Source organism: Elgaria multicarinata, chromosome 4 (genome assembly GCF_023053635.1).
Source record: "Elgaria multicarinata webbii isolate HBS135686 ecotype San Diego chromosome 4, rElgMul1.1.pri, whole genome shotgun sequence".
NCBI classification, from domain to species: domain Eukaryota; kingdom Metazoa; phylum Chordata; class Lepidosauria; order Squamata; family Anguidae; genus Elgaria; species Elgaria multicarinata.
The window spans coordinates 50,292,228-50,316,560 of NC_086174.1; the positions used below are offsets into that span (position 1 = coordinate 50,292,228).

Here is a 24,333-nt window from a genome sequence, read left to right on the forward strand (position 1 = left end):
GCTTCGGCTATTGGACGGTATAAAAATGTAATAAATAAATAAATAAATAAATAAACACACACTCTGGCACTTACACTGGCAATAATGTTATGGTTGCATTCTGGTAATGTTGCAAAATGGTGATAGAGGAGAAAGTAATGTCACAGGCAAGACTCCTGCACCAATCTGCATAATGGGCTACCTTACAAATATTTAACCAAAATAAAGTTATTGGTCTTCCAAATTTTTCTCATAAATTGATAAACTCTTCTAAACTACATTTTTAATAGAGAAACAAATGATATATTAACATGTATTACCATTTGAAGGTTGAATCAGTTTGATTCTAACAGAGGCATTCTAACAGAAACATTTGTGCTCACATGCAGTGATGAAATTTTCCCAGCTAAACTCAGGAAAAAGCAAAATGTGCTTCAGATATGAAAGTTGGGGGAAAGAATACTGCTTACTAAACAATTGTGGGTGTTTATGTTTTGATGCAAATAAGTGAACATGAAAAGTTGTGAGAAGTAGACAAAACCTATGAAAGAGAACGGCGTGGTATCTTGTGAGAAAAACTTAAGGAAATGAGCTCAGAATTGCTGACAAGCTATGAAGTAAATATATTATGCCAAATCATAGCTGAGAACTTTGAATAATAACAACAACAACAGCTACTAAATAAAATCCTGTTCTGTGGGAAACATACGTCAGCAGTTCAAAATAAATAATTTAAATATGAAAATACAGGACCTTCAGAACCAAATATCAGTTCTAACTTTTGTCCTCAGGAAGACAATGGCACTGGTCCTCACACTGACTTCTCTGCTCCCTTTTGCTACAAGTTCAGTAATGCCATGCAGGTGAGATATTTTATTACTTTAAAGAAAACACTCCTGGAACTAAGCATAAAATGGTTTTAAAATGTGTTTTGGTTGTAACTAGGATGTATGTTCAATGCTCTGTATATCAAATGTGAACATCATGCATTAAGGTTAAAGGCCTGTGTTAACTCTCCTAAATATATTTTCTGTTCTCTCCCACTGGCAAAATAAAGCTGATCTACTTGGCAGATTATTTGTGTAAAATGAAAACATCATTACTCGTTCTTCTCCCAAATATATAAGCAGTAATTGTACATTTCCCAAACCTAATATCATCTAATTAAGACTGAGAAGATGTATGTGGAACATTTGAACACTCTTAAAAACTATACACATTCTAAGTACCAGCCACATGGAACTTATATGAGATAAGTCACTAAATCATGCACCGGACTTTGGTTACAAACAAGTGCTGGCTTAATTTCAACACATGATGTTTTTACTTTTCTGCTCAAATGTTTTCAGCAGATAGCTAGTTTTGTTAGAAGGAGAACTGAAGAGAATTACAAGAAACAGTTTTCACTTACTGAGGTCTCTGATATCTACTATTCAAGACTTTTAACTGAAAATCCTCTGGAACACTCACAGTCAGGCTTCTGATGCTATTGAATGCTGGTTTATGAGATTCCTTCCTTAGATAGGGCATAACAAATCTGATGAATTGCTTGTACATTATCTCCAGTATCCATGGATTGGCTGTTAAGTATGTCACAAAGCAATCATATTGCAAAAGGAATAGGAAAGGGAAGTTCACAAACCATGATTTATTAATACACTCTGCTTGCCTCGAAGTTTTTTGTATTTTAGAACTGTTTTGGAAATTGCATGAGTTACTTGTGCTTGCTCTCCACTTCAGACAATTTAGAAACCTTAAATGCTAATAATCAGTACACTACAGATGCTTTATTCCAATATGTGCATGTGCTACCTTTAATATGTTTTTCTAGCAATCGAAAAAATTTAGACTGTATACAACTACTACTGATCAAAATAATCACATATTCTCTCCACTTTACTCCAACCTCCCCTCCCCTCGGTCTGTTATTTCTCCTGTGTCAAATTTTAGAATGGAAGCTTCTTAGGTCAGGAACCTGTCGTCTTGTACTCTGTAAGGCACTGTGCACACTGATGGCAATGCATTAATAAAAACAAAGCATATCACCTGCTCAGCATTTCACCTTCTCTCACCTTCATATGCATAGATGTTCTATGAAGTACTTGCTGGAAAACTAAGCGTCAACGGTCTCAGCATGTCGATTTGTATTTTGTGCTACAATACAGAACTACAGCGATTCATTTTCTACTTACCAAACTGGAGTTTTTTCATTACAACCACATATTTTTCTTCAAGGGATCTTAAAACAGACAAAGGCTTGGGCTTCACTGCAGCTTTTTTAGAGTATTCAGCCAATTTTCTCTCTGTTATAATAGTTGTAAGAAAACAGACCACATAAAACACAAATTTCCAGTTTGGCAACAAAGCAGCACCTAAGAAGTCAAACATGTGTGATTCAAAGGTGGACTATTATAGAACCTGAAGACATTTTCCCTGTCCCATATATGGGAAATCTCACACCTATAGGCCAAAATCAGGCCTCTGACAACTTGCCCCTGGGCCATTCTTCATTAGGATCCATCCTGCCTTCGATCAAGCTCCAGCCTTACCACCAAAGACTTAGTAAAGGGAATTTCTAAGGAGAAGCAAAAGCACTATGGACAAATGCTCTATTAATTTTGTCTCAGTAGCACCATTCTCTTTGGTGCATGACCTGGAGAAATCCCAACCACAGTAGTCCAGATGGAGGGAGGAAATAAGTATATACATGTGTGTGCCTGTGCATGAGTAAAGATGTATGGTGTATGAAAAAGTCTTTGCATGCCTATTTTGGATGCAACCAGCCACCAATTTACACAGGCATTAGTTACATTTGGTCTAAACACAGCCTTTTGTATTTTAAATACATTATTGCATCTGTTTACTAATCTATACGGAGTTGTTTGACACCTTGCTAACATGGGTATTTTCTGGAATAGAAATGGAAGTATTAATAAAACAAACAGTGAAAGGAACACAGTAGTTTTGATGTACTTGTCCATGTTTTCGTTTAAAGGTGCCCCTGTTTAATCATTTGTGTATCCTATTGCTGAGAATCTTAAAAAGTCAGGTCGTTTCTACAGTATATCTACTTTAGACATACTTTAGGTATGCAGAAAAGGGATGCTGCTGAAATGAATTACCTTGGTTTGCCTGGCGCAAACTTGTTGTAGCAGCATAAACTATCTCAGCAGTCCTTTGGATATCTGGCACCAAAAGTGTCAGCCCCTCTGGTTCTTGATCTGAAGTATCAGACTTCACTCCAGTTTTAGATTTGTCCTTTTTAGACCTGCAAAATAAAAAAGTGAGCAAAGCTTTACAAAAACCCTTGATTAAACCTAAAATAAAAGTACACAAGAAATGGTCAGTGGAAACATTTTGAAATGCAGGTTTACTGATTGCTATGGAATATAATCAAAGCGTTGGTTGCCAAGAAAAATATATCAGAGAAACAACCCTGCTTAACCATGAGTGCCATATAGCAGAACAGAATTTTGATTTTTTTGGGGTTCGAATTACTGCTTAATCTTTGATAAATTGCTCTGTTTGATCTGACAGACTTGAATCTCACCATGTGACTCCATTACTCAGGTTCTATATTATTTTCTATAATAAAGTTTCCTTATTTTCTGAACAATGTTAGTACTCTGTTATTGCTCTATCCCAGTGAAGGGGAACCACTGCTTTGTAGACATTCCCCATCTGGTCCACAGATGATTTGGTTCCCTCTGACAGCCTTGCTCCCAGGATACCACTGGAGGTTTGGGGAAGGGGGTGGAAATCACTGATCAGAGATAAAGGAGAATTCCCCTTCCCCATGGAAGCCACCAGAAGCTTGCATGGAGATAAATTTCCATTACCTCTGTTCAGTGATAGGAGATAACATGGGGATTCCTCTTAGTATGCCGCTCACCCTCTCAATTGTGCTATGGTGCAGCGGAAGGTACTAAGTGTTTCGCCCGCACCATACCATTCCTCTTGCACTGTTACATCATCTGGCCTGGGAAGGTTGAGGGAGGGAGTATTTAGTCCCTCTCCCCTGCTCTAACCTCTGTTGCGGATATTGTTGAACATTCTTTTTTCTTCTTTGTATGATCTTGTTATCAGGGATTCTATTGTACTCATCTTTCATTTGTGTTTACATTTCCATTAATAGTTGGTTCTTTTTTCTCACTGTATAGGGATTGCACAAGGGGCAGTATCCAGTGTTGCCTGTCTGCCAGTGGGGCCCACTGCTGTTCCTGGAATTTTAGGTTGCTTTTAGGATGTTTTAACAATGTCTACTATGTTTTTAATCAGTATTTTATGTATTTTATACTTACTGTTTTCCCCGCCTCAATCAAAATGGAGGTGGGTAAGAAATAAATTTAATAATAATAATAATAATAATAATAATAATAATAATAATAATAATAATGATAATGATGGAGCAGGTTGGCAGAGCTCTCTTCTGTGAGCTCTGGTGGTCTACTCCAGTCCAGAAACTTGCATTGCCCCTGGAAGTGCTAAATCTCCATTCTGCAAGTGGTAGGTACTGCTTGCAGAAGAGAACTGGCAGGGCTGACTAATTATCTTCAAATATATTCATATTCTAGTTACTGTTTATCTTTAATCTCTGATTTCCTTATAATCTCCTCTTCCTCTTGTCCTTCTGATTATTTGATTGTTTATCCTCATCTCTTCATGCTCCCCCCCCCCACTTTTTGCTCTTTATTTTGGAATTCTTTACTAAGTGATGTATAATTTATTTATTTCCTCTTTTTCAACTACCATCAGCCCCAACCAGAATGGCCAATGGTCAAGAATACTTAGGGCTATAGTCAAAACACTGGATGGCAGCAGGTTGGGGATAGGCTGAGCTAGCCCATGTATAATTATTTTTGGCCCTCATCTGTCATTCCATTTTTTGCTTCATTTCTACCTAAATTGGATTGAAAGCCCATCAAGAAATGTCTGTCTATTATGCATTTTGTACTGCACCTAGTTTTTTTTAGGTACTTCACAAATAATGGGTTTTATTTATTTATTACATTTGTATACTGTATATACAAGCTGAATACATTTGTATTCAGCTCTGCCTCATAGCTGAAGCTCTCTAGGCGGTTTACATAAGATTAAAATACTTAAAAACAATATATAAAATTTTAAACTACAAAAACATTCAACATCCACAGAAATATACATTTAAAACAACTATAAACAGCTTTAAAACAGGCCTACCCAGTTGAATTTTAAGATGCCTTTTAATAATGTGCTGCTTTTAATGATGTATTCGTTTTGAATGTTTTAATTATATGTATTTTATGGTGTTTGCATTTGTGTTGTACCCTGCCTCGATCTGGAGAGAGAGGCGGGTAACAAATAAATATATTATATTATTATATATTATTAAAAACCAAATCAATTGTGTCATTCCACTAATGGAAAGCTACTGCCACTTGTGGAAAACCTGTTTTCATCCTTATACAAGTGTCAAATCTAGAAGTTGTACAATCACTAGCAGAAGGACACCAACTCTTGCTATTTTTCTGCTAGAATAACATTGGATATAATCCCTTGTATTCTTCACATTCAATAAGCTTTTATTTTTCTTCAATATTTTATCAATCACAGAGATTTGTTTTTAAGGATTTAATATATTACCATAAACAATGTGTATCTATCTGTCCATTATCACACATACCAACTTAGCAGAAAGCTGTTTGTGCATGTAAGAATTAACAATTTCATGCTTGGGAAGTTCCTAACATTTCCACCCTCTACCCCCACAGAAATCAATGAATATTTCAGGCCTTCTGTATATTTAAGGGAGGATGAATTCAAGTGTATGTAACAAATCCCTAAAACATTCAAGACAGAAGTAATTATGGTAATGCTGAAAGGCTTGGAAACTAATGAAATTCAAGCTATCCTTGGAGTATGTTCACAGTTAAACACAGGATTTTTTCCCCATTGCACCAGATTTTAGTACACACGGAATCAACTTTTCGGCTTTAAGAAATGCTAGATGTAGGAGTGTGTCGTTATGAGAGAGAGAGAGAGAGATGTAAAGGATGGAGAAACTGATCCATTATTTTTTCTCTCCATATCCTTCATCCATCCAGATAAACTGGGACATGTATATAGCTTGGTAAACAGCAGAAGCTGAAGAGAAGAAAAATCTATACTTTCTTTTATACCCTGTACCTCTGGTTCAACCGTCATGCTTGTTTTGTTAAGGGAGCGAAGGACTGCATCTCTAAGCTATCTTTTGATCTGGTTTATATCAGTTGCCTTTTTGGTGTTGGGATTAAAAAATCCCAGCAGTGCTGATTACAACAAGGACTTTGTTACAGTTGTCCAGGGGACTTTAAACAGATGTGTTTGTTAAATCTGTCTGCTTTGGTAGCACTTGTATTATGTTAATACAGCATCAATTTCCAAGATGCATCAAGTATGTAATCAGGGTATATCTTGTTTTGTGCATGGCTAGCAGTAAGTGCAGTTTATAATAGGAGCGTTCTGTATGACAAATTACAGTAACTGTAATACAGACGGAGAGTCATGTTTTGGAACATGGATAAAATAATCTGCCAAACATTGAGTCCAAACGTTGAGTCTCATGATGTTCAATGCGACTTTGTATTCTTGTCATCAGTTTCTCGGATCAAGATCTTTTTTAACTATATCAAGCAGTGCAGGGCTAGGCAACACGGTGTTTGAAGCCACCAGTACATCCTCAAACACCTTCCTTGGTACCTGCTGAGATTCCCTACCCCTCCTACTTTGTATTTTTACTTTTTAAAAAACAAAAACAAAAAACATTTCTTACTGAAGGCTGGGATCGCTTCAAAGCAAAGCGAGAATCTATAGCTGCTCCCATCTTCTTTTCCTATGTGGGGCTCAGAGACATTCTTAGGAAATGAAGATGGCAGGTGGCTGGAAGCCAATGCTTTCAAGCTGCAATGCACGCAGTTCATGTTGGTGCCTGGGACAGTTTTTCAAATGGCCAAATGTGCCTATGAGTCCAGAAAGGTTGCCTTCCCCTGAAGCAGGCCATCATTGCAGGGGCCTTTAGGATGAACTCCCGTTTCCCATTGGGAGAAATGCCTTGAAGAAGCAAAGCTGCAACTCTCTTGGGTTTCTTGGAGTATGAGAGAGTTGCAGAACACAGTGTCATCACAACAGACTTCAAGGCAAAACTCGGCAGGCACTGGTATGAAGATGTTTATCATTTTACCATTTTATGGCTAAACTGTCGAAAGCAATGCAGGGAAGTCCTGCATTTGTATTCAGGAATACATGAATCTGAATGCACATCATGTCTGGATTCAGAGATGTAACTGATTTTCTTTTAATCCCATCTTATTTCACAATTGAATATTCTCTTTTTAACTTTGTTTCACTCCAGAACTAGACGGTACAAGTTGGAGTGTTTTCATATTCAGTATCCAGAAAAATGTTGTAGATTCTATTTAATATTTCTGATCTCATGCTCTGTGATGTCTCCCACTTAAACAACTCATCTAATAGGCTTCAGTATTCTCAGGTGTCTGGAAATATGAATTATTCTTTGGGAGTGGTTTTGCAAAATAGTTTCAGGATTTCACTTAAGATATTTATATAAGCTTGTTTATTAGCATCAATTCTTTTTATTTCTTCTAGCTGCAGAGGGAATATGGCTGAAACATTAGAAAAGGCTGTTCATATATTCCCCAAAGTTGTTCTGAATGTACAAATCTGAAGATCATTCCACAAAACAGTATTACAAAAAGAAACAATTCTGTTGTGATAGCTAGCTGCAAACGTAATCTGTTTACTAGCAGAAAATCCCATTGATTATCCAGCACAACTAGATGTCGTCCTCCAATACAACCTAAACAATAAAAATTTGTATGTCCGCTTCCGCCTCCTAGTATATTCTGGGGAAATTGCTATGTTTTCGATTGGCAGTGAACACTTTTTAACATGGCCATTCCCCAAGCACCTGGGGACCAGCAAAAATAACCACCTGGCAGTTATCCTCTGGCAATGGTGGCTCATTGTTTTGTGCAGGGAGGCCAACAGTCTCCCTCTCATGCTTCCTCACTGTCTGCCAGAGGCCCTCACCTAGAGCCCACACTCCGTCTCCCATCCTCCAGGTCCCCCAACACCCCATCATCTGCACATCCTTGCAATCGCTTTCTGAGCTCTCCTCCTGCACATACACGGCTCTTCCATCTCCTCGCAGCTCACCTCATCCGTTTTGCACATGTTCAAGGCTTTAAGGAAGGTCCTTTGGAGGAACACTCCTCTAAAACCCATATTTTCTATGGTTTTCTCCTCCTTAGCCACTCAGGACAGACCCAGCTGTCTGTTGCTTTGTAAGGTATTAATGTGGAACACCCCGAACCAATCCAGAATATGCAGGTTGCTTACCTGTAACTGTAGTTCTTCGAGTGGTCATCTATGCATTCACACATATGGGCTTTGCGCCTGCGCAGAGACCAGACCGGAACCTTCTATAGCTGAGTGGAACGTTTTTGGCGGGAACCCCTCCCCCACGCTACCGTGCATGTCCATGGGGTTCCCGCCCTTACCTCAGTTTACAGGAGTCCGACATTGTGCCCCCATAAACATGAGTGTAAATAAAATACAAGTACATTCCACATATAACTGTGTCATTTATAAGTCTCACACCACCAAGTGGGGATGGTGGGTGGGTTGTGTGAATGCATAGATGACCACTCGAAGAACTACAGTTACAGGTAAGCAACCTGCATTTCTTCTTCGTGGTCTCTATGCATCACACATATGGGCGAGTAGCAAGCTGACATATATTTGGAGGTGGGTTGGTGCATCATCTGAAGATCTCCGAGAGCACTGTCCTTCCAAACGAGCAGTCCTGCCTCGCACGGGTGCCCAAACTGTAGTGCCTAACAAACGTGGATGGAGTGGACCACGTTGCAGCTCTACAGACTTCTGTCAAAGGAACACCTTTGCCGAAAACCACAGATGTTGTGACGGCTCTGGTAGAATGAGCTGTCACAGGTTTCACCAGTTCTAGTTTAGAGATAGAGTAGGCAAGTTTAATTGTCTCTACAATCCAGCGTGACAGACGCCGGTATGAAACAGGGAGTCCCTTATAAGGCTCCCCATAACAAATAAACAATTGCTTTGTTTTTCTAAAATTCCCTGTCCTAGCCTTGTAAAAGGCAAGAGTTCTCCTTACATCAAGTGTATGTAAAGCAGACTCTACAGGTGATGTAGGATTCGGAAAGAAAGCTGGTAGAGTGATATATTGGGACAGATGAAAAGTTGACACTACCTTAGGCAAGAAGGCAGGGTCTGTGCGTAACACAACCTTATCTTTGTGAAAGATAGTGTAAGGAGCAACTATCTTGAGAGCTCTAAGCTCACTTGCACGTCTAGCAAAAGTGATGGCTACTAAAAAGACAGTATTGAATGTTAGAAGCCTAAGGTCAGATAAGGCCATGGGCACGAAGGGCTTCTTTGTCAATGCCTGTAACACCACTGATAGGCTCCATGGTGGAACGATACTCTTTACTGTCGGTATCATATTTTTAAGCCCTTTTAAAAATCTCCTCGATGTTGAATGCACAAAAGGTGTAAAACCAATCATGCCTCGATGAAAGACGTAATAGCTGCTAAGTGAACTCTGATGGAAGTGAGTTCGAGTCCCTGCTGATAAAATGTCAGTAGGTATTTGAGGATTAACGCTAAAGGGCAAGATTCAGGTGCTTGATCATTTTCTAAGGCAAAAGTTTGAAATCTTTGCCACTTTGCCGCATAAGATTTTCTTGTTGAAGGCTTTAGTGATGCCAAAAATATATGGCCTACAGATAAATCTTTGATACGAGAGGAGGAGTGGATGATATCCTCCATGCCATCATCTTGAGGGTCGACGGGTTTGCGTGTCGAACCCTGCCCTGGTGTCGAGACAACAGTGTCGGTATCGGCGGGAGTCTGATGTAATTCCCGTCCGACAGTCGAAGGGCGTGGAGAACCACGTCTGTCGAGGCCACCACGGTGTGATAAGGATGCAGTCCGACCTGTCCGACTGGATTTTGACCAGCACCTTCGTCAACAGTGGAAACAGAGGAAAGATGTAAAGAAGATTTCCTTTCCAGGTTCTGGTGAAAGCATCTCCTAGCGAGTGCTTTCCTCTTCCTGCTCTGCTGCAGAACCTGGAACAAGCTGCGTTTTCTTCGGTAGCGAAGACATCGACAGCAGGGAGGCTCCAGTACCGAAAGAGAACATCTCTTACTTCGGTATCGAGCTCCCATTCGTGGTCGACGTGGAAAGACCTGCTGAGGGCGTCCGCGATGATGTTTTCATTGCCCGCTACATGGGTCACCGTCAGGTGAGTATTTCTCTTTATGCACCAGTTCCAAATCCTGAGTGCCGATCGATTCAGAGGATGAGACCTTGTCCCACCTTGTCTGTTGATGTACGCCACTACTGTGGTGTTGTCTGTTGCGATCAGGACGATTCAGCCCTCGATCAATTGTGAAAAAGTTCTTATTGCATTCTCCACCGCTAGCAGTTCTAGGTGGTAGATATGATGTTCCCTCTGGGAAAGAGGCCAACGGCCCTGAGTTGTGAGGGAATCGCAGTGTGCTCCCCATCCGATCAACGATGCATCCGTCGTGATCGTTACCGAAGGAGTGTTTCGAAGATCGAAAGTTCTTAAACCCCAGGCTTACAATATTCTCATTCCGAGTCTTGCAAACCTGATGACTGCATCAAGCCTAATAGTCTCTGAGTTGTCCATGCCGAAACTTTTCGGCGGCTCTCGGTATCAATGGCTAACTGCTGTAAGGTGTTCACTCTGGTCGACGGTAAGTATGCTCTCACCTCTCGAGACGACAGAGTTACCCCTATAAAGTCGAGCTTCTGATGTAGGGTCAAGATGGATTTCTCCTCGTTGACCCACAAACCCAACAAGTCCAACAGGTTGAGGGTGACTGAAATGTCCTTCTGGAGCGTGCAACTGCTGTCCGCTACCAGAAGCCAATCGTCCAAGTGTAGGAGCTGCAGAATAAAAGTAACCGTTGTCATACGGAACTTCCTTGGAATGATGAATTTGTTTAACTGCTTTAAGTCCATGATCGGCCGAAGACCTCATATTTCTTCGGGACCGTGAAGTAGCGCGAGAAAAAACCCTGGTTGAGTTCCTCTGCGGGTACGGGAGAGATGGCTCTCTTCGATAGCAGAGGTCTGTACCTCCGGAAGCAGAGGAAAGGATGGGGCCGTTACTTTCACCCCCGAAGAAGGAGGAAGGACATCGAGCTCGATGGCATACCCCGAGTTGATGATAGTGAGCACGCAGGAGTCTGATGTCATTGACTCCCATTGATGGTAATGGGGTGCTAGGCGGTTCGCAAAGAGAGGTGGACGTGGGACAAAGAAGTCAAAGTCGCTGCTTCTTGGTGAAGTCAGGCTGACGCTTGTCTTGTTGAAATGTAGACTGATATGGCCGCTTACTCTGGAGTTGTTGTTGTTGTTGTTGCTGCCTCTGTTGGCTTTGATAGTAGGGCCGCTGCTGTTGTTGTTGAGCAGGTGGTCTTGTTCACCGTCTCAGCTTGTATTGGGCAGGCTGAGCAGAGAAACTTATTTTCTTGGCTGTTGTGCAAGCCTTGTATATAGAGTCCAAGGTCTTGTCCGTCTTGCTATTAAACAAGCCCTCGCCATGGTAAGGCATGTTCTCAATCCTGGCTTTGGTGTCATGAGCCAGATTAGTGGAGTGGAGCCAAGCATGTCTCCTCAAGGACACGGGTCCCATCATCGACTTGGAATGGCAGTCAACTTGGTGTCGCGCTGTCGACACTTGTTGCCTGGCTATGGCTGAAGCTTCACTTTGGAAGACTCATGCCCGCTCTTTTTTTTTTTTTTTTTTGTCCTCTGGGAGATGTTCACCCAGTGATCCTATTTTCTCCCATAAGAAGAGCTGGTATCGTGCCATGGTAGCCTCGTAGGCTGATGCCCAAAGAAGCAGAGGAGTAAATCCTCCGGCCCGTAAGGTCCAACTTTCTGCCCTCTCTGTCCACAGGTGCAGAATGTGCCTTCTGTGAGCGGCCTTAAGCCGACTCCCTACGACCGAATTAGGTTTGGGATGTTGGACCAGAAACTGTACATTTTCTTGTTAGACTCGATAGAGGGTCTCTAGCCTTTACGATGTGGCTTGAGACATAGCCGGTGTTTTCCAGAATAATTGAGCCATTTGCTTTAAAGCATGTGCTGCTGGATCACCAGTCCTAATGCCTGAGCCATTCTAAGCATATGGTCAGAAGATCTGACCATATCGTCGGAAGGGGAAGAAGGGTCGTTGTCATGAACCTCATCTTATGGTGAAGGCATCGATGGAGTAGCCGACAACCCCAATTCAGAATCCGATGAATAATTTTCTTCAGGCAAGGATACTGTAACCACCTGGAGGTATACATGCTCCGTCGGTATCGTGGTAACCGCGGCAGTCAATGCCGATGGCTGTGTACGGTGTCGAGGCGTCGACACCGTGGACATTGGTGGGCGGGCGGTGGAGGCAGCGGTAGATGACACATGCTCCGTCGGTATCGTGGTAACCGCGGCAGTCAATGCCGATGGCTGGGTACGGTGTCGAGGCGTCGACACCGTGGACATTGGTGGGCGGGCGGTGGAGGCAGCGGTAGATGACACACCCTCGATGTAAGCGAAGGGTGCGCATAATACTCTTCTTGAGGGTACCGGTGGTCACCCTGGAAGTGGGCGATATCGATCCCATTCCGAAGGCGGTAGAGGGATTAGTCCCTGAACCTCTCACGGCCTGGTAGGCTCTCGGAAAGAGGCCGCTGAAACCGAATCCCGCAACTCGCCCTCCGATAGACTGGGAGGGTGCGTCGGTACCGTAGCCATCGGTAGCGGCTGGAATCTCGATACCGAGGGAGGCCTCGGTATCGAAGCGGTCGGTATGGCAGGAGGAGTAGAGTGACTCCTAGCCGGTTCCGCCGCTCCATCTCCGAAGAAGATTTGGGAGTCCGGGCCTTTTTTGGAGATTTTCCTGGCCGCGGGACTCGCCAGTGACCGTCCAGGCGTTAGGGGTATCTGAGCCCTATTAGCCGCTCTGGAATATTCAGGCACCTCAGTGCAACGGTCATCAACGGACTTACTGGCTGCCGTTTTGTCGATCGTCGAAGATTTGGGAGCCCGGGCCTTTTCTGGAGATTTTCCTGGCCGCGGAACTCGCCAGTGACCGTCCAGGCGTTAGGGGTATCTGAGCCCTATTAGCCGCTCTGGAATATTCAGGCACCTCAGTGCAACGGTCATCAACGGACTTACTGGCTGCCGTTTTGTCCATCATCGAAGATTTGGGAGCCCGGGCCTTTTTTGGAGATTTTCCTGGCCGCGGAACTCGCCAGTGACCGTCCAGGCGTTAGGGGTATCTGAGCCCTATTAGCCGCTCTGGAATTCTCAGGCACCTCAGTGCAACGGTCATCAACGGACTTACTGGCTGCCGTTTTGTCGATCGTCGAAGATTTGGGAGCCCGGGCCTTTTTTGGAGATTTTCCTGGCCGCGGAACTCACCAATGACCGTCCAGGCGTTAGGGGTATCTGAGCCCTATTAGCCGCTCTGGAATTCTCAGGCACCTCAGTGCAACGGTCATCAACGGTCTTACTGGCTGCCGTTTTGTTGGTAACGGACTTACTCGCTGCCGTTTTGTCGGTAACGGACTTACTGACTGCCGTTTTATCCATAGAAGGAGCCTCCGTGGCTCTGAGAGCTTTTTCCCCCCAAGATGGAGGGAGGTCGTCAGCTCTGCTTTTCCTCGTTTGTTTTGTAGACGACATGCAATGATGGCAGGCCTCAACGATATGGCCTTAGCACAAACAAAGGACACAGAGGGAGTGTCCGTCAATAGGTGGAAGCATGGCCCCACACTTCACACACTTCGTAAACGGGGCTTCAACTGCCATACAGGCCTCACGCGACCGAAGTCGCTGAGGAAAACTATCTACAATATTTTTTTTTTTTTTTTTTTTTAAATATAAGAAAAGTAGTAAGAAGAGTCTTAGAAAAAGATCGAAAAACGAAGAAGATCGTAAAAGAGAGAATAAAGTTAATAAGAAAAACGCTAGAGGTTCGGTTAAACAGGTCTGTGCACAATGGCGGACGAAAAAGAACTGAGGTAAGGGCGGGAACCCCATGGACATGCACGGTAGCGTGGGGGAGGGGTTCCCGCCAAAAACGTTCCACTCAGCTATAGAAGGTTCCGGTCTGGTCTCTGCGCAGGCGCAAAGCCCATATGTGTGATGCATAGAGACCACGAAGAAGAACCAGTGCCTGCATAGTGCACTCAACTCTCCTCGAATCTGGAGAACATGCAACTGAAGGAAAGTCTTGAAAGAAAGGGCCTGGGATGGGAGAGCTCAGCTCAGAATCACAGCCAGAGGCAGGCTGCCCTTTCTTAGTGTCTGGCTAATTGATTTAGTGTATTGTGTTTTACACTGTGTAAGGATGGTGGTGGTGTGGAGAGACGAGAGGCCAGCACTACAATACAAATCTCTGGAAACTGGCAGTGGGGGCGGGTAGCAACTTTAACTGAGTTCATAGTGATGTGGTGAACTTGTGTCTGACCTACGTGCAGGAAATGATTTCGAAAGGACAAACATTTAATTATGTGAACCCACCACACCTGCAGTATGAAGTAGTACAGCCCAGATACAGATGCACCACCTTAGTGAGAATGGTTTTCAGTTAAAATAAGAACATATTATGCTATTTCTTAAAGTAGGAAAAGAGTTTAAGGACATACCTCAGTCGATTAGTATAAGTATCCACACATGTCTTCATTTTAGCCAACAGAGTTCCGACTGAAGCCTGGGACTCCAACTGCTCTTCCTCCTCTTCTCCGCCATCCCCAGACAGAGGCAGTAACAAGGGCACCATAGATGTACATGAGGCAATAGCACGGAGAAGTTCCAACAGAGCTCTGTAGAGGGGCACGTGCCTTGCCATATCCAGAACTAGGAAAACAGGAAGCAACATGGTAAGAACTCCATCCATCTAGACTTACCCAAGGACAATCCCATTCAGGAGACACAAATGCCCATTACAGATACTTGTTCAAGGGGAAGCTAAACAATCACATTGTATTGTCACAACACAATTGGGCAATTTTACTGTACTTCATTGTAGACTGTACAAAAACAATATTATACTTATTAGGCAATACAAATAAAAAGATCCATGTGATTATAGTTCAATGAATTCATTTACTAAGTAAATCTTTTGGAACAACTGTAATTCTCAAATCAAACATCACACACACAACCCATTATTATAAAATCATTGACAACATGAAGAAAGAAAGGAACATTTAAAACTACAAATCCAAAATTGAGCTTCTAATTACTTTTGGGGGTGGGGGTTACAGCTATTGGTAGTTGCTATTCAAACTTGGCAAAAAGAAGAACCACCAAATACGTAAATATAAGAGCAGCAGCACTTTTAAGTTAGATTTAGTGGTTATACAATATGACACTGTGGTTCAAATGGAATTAACAAACAAGATGGGATGTAACTATGCTGTTCATGTGCTGGAAAGACCTTAATTGGGAATATGGCATTACATTTAGGAAACTATAGTTCAAAGATACTGACAAGTTGGGGATAAGGACCATAAATAACCAGGAAACTTATACTATTTAAAGCCATAAAACAGCATATATTGCCACAAAGTGGCTGGGTTCACACAACATAGCAACCTACACCCAAGGCTGAATATGGGTTGTTGTTGAACCATGGGTTGTTAGAAGGTAGGTCAGCTGATGCATAGGACGGACAAGCCCCCCATTGAGGTCAGTGAGAGAAAGGCTCGGTTCACACAACACGACAATTCACACTCAGGATAAATTATCGTTTGAAACATAGGTTGTTACTTAAACATGAATTATTGGGGGCGGAGCTTGGCAGCCTGAGCGATGGCGGGTTTCTTCTGAGGCTCTGAACGGCGCTTGCCGGAAAAGGCAATTATCTCTCTTTTAATGGGCATGAATCTTTGAGCAACTGACAGAAAATGATTATAAAACCAACAGGAGCCGGGAAAGTGGAGAGATTTGGAGAAGGGAGGTGAGATGAACTATGATTAATGCAATGTCTGTCTAAACGGCAACTCTATGAAAAGTGAAAGTAAACGCTGACTGACGCAGTTTAAAAAGAAGGAATTTATGTTTGCTGGACATTGATCTGTGATATAACCTCTCATCTTTATCTCACATGGGAACGATTGGAATGCTGGCTTTCTAAGGTTAAAGTGGTTGACTGGATTTATTGGCGTGGCGAGAAGGGGGGTGAAGGGGTGAAAAAAGCTGCATTTGGCATTCGGTGAGGGAGATGTGGGATGTGAGAGACTTTGAGTGATTAAATCTGATCCCCTCTAGTGAATGCTGTTGTGAACTGGATTTTCCCCCCCTCCTCGTGAAGAAGGAGCTGTGAGTGCTATATAATAGAGAAGCCAGCATAAGTTGCTAAGGAAGAGAGTTGGACTCTAAGATTTATGCCCTACCCAGAAGGGACCCATGCCCAACGTTAAAAAAAAGATCAAAAGTTGGGAAAAGCTTAATAAACAAAAAAAGAAACCTTCAAATCATAATTTGGCTTACCTCTCCTTCCTGGGAAGTACAGCCCCTGGAGTTGAACAGGAAGAGGAAGATATAGACCCAGTCTCTTTGGATACAATACCAAATAAAGAAGGAAACATGGCAGAAGGGGGGAAAGAAAGTGGTAGTAACCCTCCCTCTTTAATGGAAATCAAGGCTATTATAGCAGAAAATAACATGATTATTTTTAAAAAAATGGATCAGCAAATGAGTGAATTCAGAAAACAAATGCGTACTATTATGGATAAAACGATGGAAAATTCGGATAAGATCAAAAAGATAGAGGCTAAAGTGGATCTGGACCAGAAGAAACAAGAGGCTTTCGAAAAATCAACTAATATACAATTTAAAGAATGGGAATTGCGTTTGATCGCCTTGGAAGATCAATCTCGTAGATCTTCGCTTCGAATAAAGCAGCTGAAGGAGACGCAAGGAGAAGATCTTAGAGAAATTATCGTGAACTGGTTCAAGGAGCTGACGCCTGACATTCCAATAGATGGATCGGATCTGGACCGAGTCCACCGTGTGGGGGGGAAAAACTACAAAGGGACTAGAGACATATTGGTGAAATTTGGCAACTATTACAAAAAAGAGCAAATTATGAAAGAATTGAGATCTAAGGTTCAGATACAGTGTAAAGGCAAACCAGTGCAAATTTACAATGATCTTTCTCAACGCACATTAAATTGGAGACGTAGTCTTAAACCAATAACGGAAACATTAATGAAGAATAAAATTCCTTATGCATGGGGTTACCCGGTTTTTTTAAGATTTACATATGGGAGGAGGGAATACAGAGTAACCTCATTGGATCAAGGTAAAGATTTGCTGAAGAGGCTGGGTCTGGATGGGGAAGCAGATGGGGCTGGAGTGGGTGGGGGAGGGAATGAGGCTGGGACATCTGGAGAGTAAGAGAATTGTTAATTATGTTGGAGATAATTGCAAATAAAAATGCTAATATAGAGACCTGCCGGCCAGGCACAGCACTGCCTCCCCCCTCCCCCTTTAAAGTAGATGGCTGGAGTATTAGACTCACGGGGATATGGGGGGGGATTAGAGTGGGGGGGTGGGGAGGGGGGGAAGGTAGGGGAGGAGGGATCGGGGTAGGAGGGTGTGGGTTTTATGTATGGAGTTTGTGTTTTTATGTAAGCAAGTTTGAATTGCTGAGCACAAGGGATCGGAAGAGATTTCAAAAGGGTGATTATGGATAAAAAGATAAAGGTATCAACACTCAATGTTAAAGGTTTAGGGGCAGTCGTGAAAAGGAAGAGAATAGAACAAATGCTAAATAAAGAGGGATCAGATATTATAATGATCCAAGAGACACACCAAGGCTCCGAGAATTCGAATATGATAAAATTAAAGTGGTTAGCCTATTATGAAAAATCATTAGGGACATCAAAAAAAAATGGAGTGGCCACTTTGATTTCAAAAAAAAGTGGGTTTATATTAGAAGAGGTAAAAAAGGATGATAAGGGTAGATATCTTATGTTAAAAGGTAAAATTGAGGGAAAGGTTTATACTTTGATTAATGTTTATGCCCCAAATGAGAGGCATAGAGAATTTTTTATAAAGCTGTTCAAAGAAATAGAAGAATTTAAGGAGGGGTATGCATTATTAGCTGGGGATTTTAATATGGTTATGGATAATAAAAGGGACAGGTCAAATCCCACTAATGCTGAAAAGAGGAACAATATGACTATATTGAATAAATTAGTAAAAGAAAATGATTATTTAGATTCGTGGCGCTTACTTTATGGGAATAGGCCTGGATTTTCATACTTTTCCCCAGTTCATCATACATACTCCAGGATAGATTATATATTTGTTTCAAAAGACTTTGCAACGAGGATTTGTAAAATGGAAATGGGGGTAATAAAAGTAACCGATCATGCCTTGTTAAGTTTAGAATTTACAGTTAAGAAAGATTATAAAGAGGCATATAGATGGAAGTTGAACACAAAGATATTGAAATACAATAAAATAGTAGATAAAATTCGGAAGGAACTGTCGGAGGCATGGGAAATTAATGAAAAAGGAGGAACAGCTGGGTCAGTCATTTGGGACACCATGAAGGCTGTAGCAAGAGGAATCTGTATTAGAGAAACATGTAGTTTAAAAAGACAACAACGTGCAGAACAGGAAAAGTTAGAGATAGAAATTAAAAACTTGGAGGAAAGATATTGGCGAAGTAAAGATAAATATAAATTAGTGGAAATACAAGCTAAGAAGAAACAATTAGAAAACTTAAATATAGAAGAGATTCAAAAGAATTTAATGTATATGAAAAGGGAATATTTTGAAAACAGTGATAAGAACTCGAGGTTGCTTGCCAAGCTCACACAAAAAGAAAAAGGGAGGAATGGGATAGAAACGTTGAAAGATAGTCGAGGGAATTATTGTCATGCAATGAAAGCTAAAATAAAAATTTTTCAGGAATTTTATCAGGAATTGTACAAGGGTAAAGAAATTCAACAAGAAAAGGTGGAGGAGTATATTGGAAGGTTTATAAAGAAGGAAATAAAATCAGAATATAAGGAGTTAATGGAGTCAGAAATAACTCAAAGAGAAGTTGAAGAAGTTATTGATAAGTTAAAAGTGGGTAAATCACCAGGAGCAGATGGTTTGGGTCCAGAATATTATAAGGTCTTCAAAGATTGTTTAGTTCCAAAATTAATGGAACTTTATAATAGGATATTATCAGGAGAGAAGATACCTGAATCATGGGAACATTCAGTGATAATTCTGATCCCAAAACCAGATAAAGATTTGACTAATCCTGATTCTTATAGACCTATTTCTTTAATAAATCAGGATGCTAAAATTTTTACATCTATTATGGCCAAACGATTAAATAAATTTTTGGCAGAATATATAGGAGCAGATCAATGTGGGTTTGTGGTAGGAAGACATATGCATAATTTAGTGGGTAGAGTTTTAAATGTAATAAATGTAATAAAAAAAGCAAATATTAAGGCAGGTATTATGGCATTAGATATTTTTAAAGCTTTTGATTGTGTGAGCTGGCAGGCACTAAAGAGTATTATAGATAAATTGGGATTTGGAAATAAATTTAAAAATGTAATAGAACAGTTATATTCCCAAAATACGGCGGTAGTGGTGGTAAATGACGGACTTACTGAAAAGATACGACTAGCCAGAGGAACAAGACAAGGATGTCCGCTCTCGCCGGTCCTTTTTGTAATGGTTATGGAAGTTTTGGCGAAGGCACTAAGGGAGGATAAAGAATTAGAAGGAATTGGAGAGGTAAGGGAGATAAAGCTAAACATGTTTGCGGATGATACTTTATTGACCATTAAGAATCCATTAAGAAAATTAGAAAGAATTAAATATCAGTTGAGGGAATTTGAGGAAATTACAGGGTTAAAAATAAATTGGTCTAAATCAGAGATGATGTTGTTTAACTATACTAAGAAGGAAGAAAAGGATTGGGAATTTAAGGGGATGGAATTGAAAGTTAAGAATGAGATTAAATACTTGGGAATTAAAATTACAAAAAATCTAGAGAATTTAGAAAGGGAAAATTTAACGAGGTTAAAGAAGGAGGTATTAGAGAAATTGGAGAAATACAAAAGATTAAATTTATCTTGGTTTGGGAGAATAGCTTTGATAAAAATGAAGATACTAGCTAAAATTAATTTCGTATTTAGGATGCTACCTATAAAAATATCAGAAACCGAGATAAAAAGTTGGCAAAATATTATTAATAAATATTGTAATGGAGAAAAGAGAGCAAGAGTGAATAAAAATAATTGGTACCTAAGCCAAAAAAAGGGGGGAATGGGTCTCCCAAACATAAAATTATACTACGTAGCAAATAGATTAAGACATGTTGTAGAAGCAATTATGGGAGTAGGAGATTTATACTGGATGGAAGAAAAAATCATAAGTAAGGTAGAGATGAATCTGGAGAATGTTTTTTTTAAAGATGGAGGAAGAAAATGGGTTGGAAGTATAGATAATCCACTCCTGAGGACTCAATGGGAAATTTGGAGCAAATTTAAAGGGAAGCTGCTTCCGAGCAACTCTCCCTTAGCACCGATAATAATGTTAAAGAATTTCCCAGAGGATCTAAAGGGTAGATTATGTAAAATATTAAAAGAGAAAAATAAAATAAAATTAAAGGATTGGGTAAGAGATATTAAAACAAGAGAAGATATGGAAAATTTGTTAAAGGAGAAGAAGCTATCTTGGCTAGAATATGGTCAATTAGAACAATGGAATAAAAAGTGGATTAAAGATAATAGAATGTGCAGAAAGATGACGAGGTTTGAAGAATTAGTAGTAAGTAAGGAGAAAGGAAAAGGAGGTAGTATAGTTTCAAAAGGATTAATGAGTGAAATATATAAAATATTGTTAGAGAAGGAGTTTAGAGAGAATACAGAGAAAGTGATTTGGGAATCAGATTTGAAGATACAAATAGGGCGACAGAGCTGGGAGGGACTATGGAAACAAAGAGTGTTGAGAAGTTTATCAGTAAGAATAAAGGAGAATTATTTTAAAATTTTATGGAGGTGGTACCTAACCCCGGTTAGATTGAACAAGATAAGTGATCAACATTCAGCAAATTGTTGGAGAGGATGTGGGGAAAAAGGAACGTATTTACATATGTGGTGGCAATGCAAATATGTACAAAGATTATGGAAGATGGTGTTCTCAGAAATTGAAGAAATAGTGGGAATGAAAATAGAACAAACACCAAAAATAGCATTGCTGTCACTATTTGAAGATATAAAGTGTGGAAAAGGAACTATAGAGCTGATATCGAGTTTGTTGGTTGCAGCACGATTGATGATAGCTAGGAACTGGAAGATCCAAGGGGAATATCCTATTGAGGAGTGGTATAAAGTAGTATGGGATATAGCCATTAATGATAAACTGACATGTAATATTAAGTGGAGAAAAGGCGTAACTAAAATAAATGAGTTCGAAGGAATTTGGAAACAGTTCCTAGTGTTCGTGTTTACTAAGGGAAATGGGAAACCACCATCAGAAGAAACGATTAGATTTTGGACTCAAGAATGATCCCGAGGTGGGGGGTGCACTTTTATGTTAAGAATGAAAATGTTGTAGTGTGATAAGGCATATGTAATAGTTTTTGATATTTGTACTCAACAATTATTCAATATGTATGAAGCAGATATTTGATGTATTTCTTTTTCTTATTGTGTTTGTTTCAATTATATTTTGGAAATGTTCATTTATGTTTATATAGTGTTGAAAATGAATAAAAATTATTAAAAAAAAAAAAAAAACATGAATTATTGTATTGTGTGAACCCAGCTGCACTAACAACCTATGGTTTGTTAACCATGAACAAACCACAAAGAGAACCCTGGTTTGTTGTTTGGTTGTGAACTATGGGTTGGGGCGGGGGGCTTGTCCATCCTATCCACCAACTGAACTACCCTCCAATAAAAACCCAGATTGAAATCATTTAGTAGACCAGGGCAGACAAGCTAGCAGTGGAGTTCTCTAGATTTCTCAGGAAAGTGATCCAGGCCCTTGGTTCTGCAGAAGGACGTTTCTTGACCTACTTCATTTATTTCATTACAACACTTTAACCCACTCTTCGGGCATTTGGTTCTCAGAGCACTTTACAAATTAAAAATACCTCAAAAAAATACCACCCACAAATAAAAGAGAGATGATGGGTGATTTCTCAGAGTAGCCTTGGGTAACATGGCTACCCATGTTAACATGAGGTAACATGAGCTGCAGTGAGCCTGAGGTGTGGCTCTCCTTTGGTGTGGCTGTGAATATGACCTTGAAAATGTTCACTTCTGATTTAGATCCAGTGCAGTTTCTTATGACATCCAAATCCAAACACACCATGGTCTAGGGATAAGATTATAAACTAAACTGGGGTTAATCTAAAAGAAAAGTGAAACCTTCTGACGTGTCATGCCAGAGGAAGAAAGGGGAGCATGAAAGCATGCATTTTGCTGTGGTTCGTAATCATAATGCTAAACTATGGTTCAGGGTCACATCTGAACACAGTCATTATGTATGTGTATTTTGATGAAGATTGTTTTTTTTAACAAAATACAAAACTCAAGACATTATTACTTTTCAGACTATTTTAAGTAAAACACAGTATGACTCCTAAGGGAACATTGTGCTCACTGGAAAGTAACAAAATAAATTAAGATCAGAGAGAACCACTATTACTGAATTTCAACACAACACATTAACAGAAGCAATTTCAACATGTCAGTGAAAAATACGTGCAATTACAGCATTACTGGTCTTTCACCTGAATAACTTTCTAACCACTAAACATCTTCACACAAACGGCTTTGTGAGCCTGGCTTGCCTACAAGGAAGGAAAATATCCAACAGCAAACCCCTTCAGTTACAGGAAAAATATATTGGTAATACCCACACCTATAGATGTATCCTTATATAAAAACTAGAGAGTGGCTTGGGTTAAAATGTGAACAGGAAAAGAGGTCAAAATATGAGGCATTATTACTAAATGCATAATTTTAAATGCAAATAATGTTAAGAAAACAAGAAATCACAAGTTATTTGAATGGGATGACCAAACCTAAGTTAAAATATTCAGTACATAAAATCAGCCTTATTCCATTCCATTCTTCTAAATAACTCCTCAATAAACATTAATATTCAGATATGTTTCATACCTATCTCATCTGTCCCTACGATGTGCTAATTTAAACACCATTTCAGGGAAAGGCAATGCTCTAATTTAAAAAAATAAAGATGAAGGAGTTTTTAACACATTTCTGCCTTTCTTAGCAATTGGAAAGAAAAGCCTACCCACCTACATTTTCAAGGAAAGCTTACTAAGCACATTTCACTCTTAGGTTAATATACAATTAATAGCTGGGGTGTACACAGCACGCTAACCCACATTCAGTGGTTGAGTGCGAGTTGTTTGTTGAATGGTAGGTTAGTGTGTTGTCTGAACCCAGGGACGTTTCCACAGGATGGCGTTTTTGTTTGTTTGTTTTTTAACAAGCCACCATGAAATCTGGTGGTTTGTTGTTACATTATTTAGGGTGATTAACAAGCCATCCTGCAGAAAATGTCGTGGGTTCAGACAATACAGTAACTCACAGTTCAACGAACAACCCACATCTCAACAACAACCCACACTCACCCACTGAGTGTGGGTTAGCATGTTGTATGAACTGCCCCATAGCTTCTCGCTATAATACAGCAGTCCCATCACCTACAAATGTTCTTAGACACACCTGCACTGGTGTTCCTGAACAATCAGAAAGCATGCCATCATTTTAGTGCAGGTTCAAGCTGAAACAGCCATCCGCAAAAGTTCACTTTTGCAAAAAGATTATATTCCAGTTCATATTCCCTAATCCAATATGCATAAGAGGTAGCCAGGCATATTTTGGGCCACTTGGCAAGCTAATATTTGTAGAGTATTTCACGTCAAACAATTTTAAACAGGTGGATTGGTACATGGAAGATTGTTAGTACAGCTTGTCTGGTACCATGCTTTGTGCAGTACCTTTTGCTGAACACATTGCACGTATTTTACAAGCCAAGATTTTCTTAGTTTTAAGAACACACACTACTGAAATCTAGCAGAGAAAAGCAGCTAATTACTTGGCAATTTCTAAAAGCAATGCTTCTCCTAATATAACTCTGCCCTAAATTTATGAAAATTTTCAATTCTCTATATGTGCAGCCTGAAGTAAATAGTCTCTGATCAGAGAGGTCTGCTTAAGGCAAGATTGCTCTTTTTTGTCC

At 40.4% G+C, this 24,333-nt stretch overlaps 1 protein-coding gene across 4 annotated transcripts in view; it reads right to left on the bottom strand.

Annotated features, from left to right (window-relative positions):
- BIRC6 (baculoviral IAP repeat containing 6) overlaps nucleotides 1–24,333 on the bottom strand; it is a 169,003-nt gene that overhangs the window by 16,073 nt on the left and 128,597 nt on the right. For all 4 annotated transcript variants that reach the window (XM_063124258.1, XM_063124259.1, XM_063124260.1 and 1 more), the window contains 3 exons: nucleotides 14,730–14,940; nucleotides 3,102–3,247; nucleotides 2,172–2,282 (listed from right to left, as the gene is read on the bottom strand). In XM_063124258.1, coding sequence (XP_062980328.1) covers nucleotides 2,172–2,282; nucleotides 3,102–3,247; nucleotides 14,730–14,940 — 468 coding nt within the window. The remainder of the gene's footprint in view (nucleotides 1–2,171; nucleotides 2,283–3,101; nucleotides 3,248–14,729; nucleotides 14,941–24,333) is intronic.